The 1,859-nt window shown below is 42.1% G+C and overlaps 1 protein-coding gene across 1 annotated transcript; it reads right to left on the bottom strand.

The window, feature by feature from the left end:
* Positions 1-990: 990 nt before the first annotated feature.
* Positions 991-1,650, bottom strand: LOC142103720 (N-acetyltransferase 8B-like). The gene has a single exon (XM_075187861.1). The coding sequence runs from the start codon at positions 1,648-1,650 to the stop codon at positions 991-993; it is 660 nt and encodes a 219-aa protein (XP_075043962.1).
* Positions 1,651-1,859: the final 209 nt, after the last annotated feature.

The raw sequence follows: 1,859 nt of genomic DNA, 5'->3' as shown, positions 1-1,859 counted from the left end.
TATGGTGCCCTCCAGAGCCCGGCGCCCTAGGCAAGTGCCTAACCTTGCCTTATGGGAGCGCCGGGCCTGTACATATTATATAATTTTTCTTCTAATTTTGTGCCTACTATTAGCACATCACAACAATGCAGAAATGGAAGTTAGCTCTCAATTTAAAAACACATGAATGTACGACCCAGTATAGAGGGACTCTTATTGTTTAGAGTTAGGACCACGCTATGAGCAAAGCACCTTGACGGGGCGGGTGACTTATCATACATTTGCAAATGTGTGCAACTCAGACTTCTGCATTTTATGTACAAGTAGAATAGATCTCTGTTACTGGTTCATAACAGTGTTGCTGCCTTATTACAGCAACCAGAACCAAGTAAGAAAGTGAATTCCAGGCATCTTACTTACTGATGTGTATTTGACTTTGATAGACCCTAAGACCGGGTACACACTATAGGTTTTTCACCCGATTATCGTAGCAATCACACAAGAAACGTTATTGCATTAGTGTACACTCCAATGACCATGTTTTATCAAACCAAAGCTCATCGTATTGTTTATTTTGATTTTATAAATAGAAAAAATCTCTATAAACCTTGGAACGAAGTTGGGCATATTCTGCAGTGTGTCTGCACTCAGGATGGCAGTGTCTATAGATCTTTATGGAGTGTGTACAGTCACAACCTTTTCAGCCAATGGTTATGACAGATTAAGAGCACAGATCTGAAGGTAAATCTTGCAAAGCGTGTATAGTGTGTACACAATCGGCATGCTGATCGGGATTTTCGGCCATTGGTAAAGTCATTCTGATATTGCATCGGAGAAGTTTCCTGTAGTGTGTACCCATCCTAACAGTATATTTTGACCTGACCCTGGGAAAGGATGGTGTCAATCTGCTTATAATTAGGAGCTAATCTAATTTGGTCTCTTTGAAGCTTGACATTTCTATTTTATGTTTTATATTGGATATAGTGTGGAGGAAGTAAAATGTCATTGGAGTTACGGGATATCATATTGGTAGGTCAGGAGTCTAAAATCAAGCTGTTTTGCCAAGAGTTTTGGAGGATAATATGTGTGCGTTTGTCTGAAGCCCATCTTCTCATACAAGGTCCAGGCATCAGTCTGTGCTAATGTGGTTGTCAGCACAACCGCGTCACAGCCTCTCTTACGGGCAAAGTCAATCAAGGTCCTGCACAACAGTTTGGCAATTCCTTTACCTCTGTGTGCTTTGGACACTGCAAGTCGCTTCAGTTCCAAGTGCCTTTCTCCACCAGGGAGAGGGGAAGGGAGAGCAGCCACTGTCCCTACAACCTCCCCCTCTAACTCAGCCACCCAGAAACAGCTGCCTTCCCGCTGCAGGTAATATTTCCGGATGTCCAACATGTCATCAGACAGTACGAACTGACCATAGGATGTGTACATATCCCGGGCTCCAAACCAAACACAGAAAACAGCCATGGTCACTGCGAGGATGGACATAGTAACAGACACGGAGTTCAATGCAAGAATGAACACAGCCATCAATGGAAGCCAGACATTTGGTAGTCCTAACGCATGGTAAAATAATTTCATACTGTGCTCCTCATTTCCAGAAGCAAAGAGGTCCCTGGCCACATGGTAGTCAGAGTCCTTGTATACTCGGATAAAGTAATCAGACATGTTACCTCTCTGTAAAAAAAGGTAAAATATTAATATTCACCTGTGGATTCGCCAAACATATTAAAGTGGAACAAAGCACCAACATTAAACCTTCAGGAGCGAAGCACCTGGTCATGTCTTCAACAGGGAGAAATGGGCAAAATATACTAACATCAGATTTATTATAGATGCAAAATATTGTACTTATGTAGGATTTCACTCGCCAATTA

Source organism: Mixophyes fleayi, chromosome 1, assembly GCF_038048845.1.
Source record: "Mixophyes fleayi isolate aMixFle1 chromosome 1, aMixFle1.hap1, whole genome shotgun sequence".
NCBI lineage: Eukaryota > Metazoa > Chordata > Amphibia > Anura > Limnodynastidae > Mixophyes > Mixophyes fleayi.
This window is presented reverse-complemented; position numbering and strand designations above follow the sequence as displayed.

Bases quoted from the DNA above. Each gene is read 5' to 3' on its own strand.
- LOC142103720 (XM_075187861.1), bottom strand. From the start codon at position 1,650: ATGTCTGATTACTTTATCCGAGTATACAAGGACTCTGACTACCATGTG.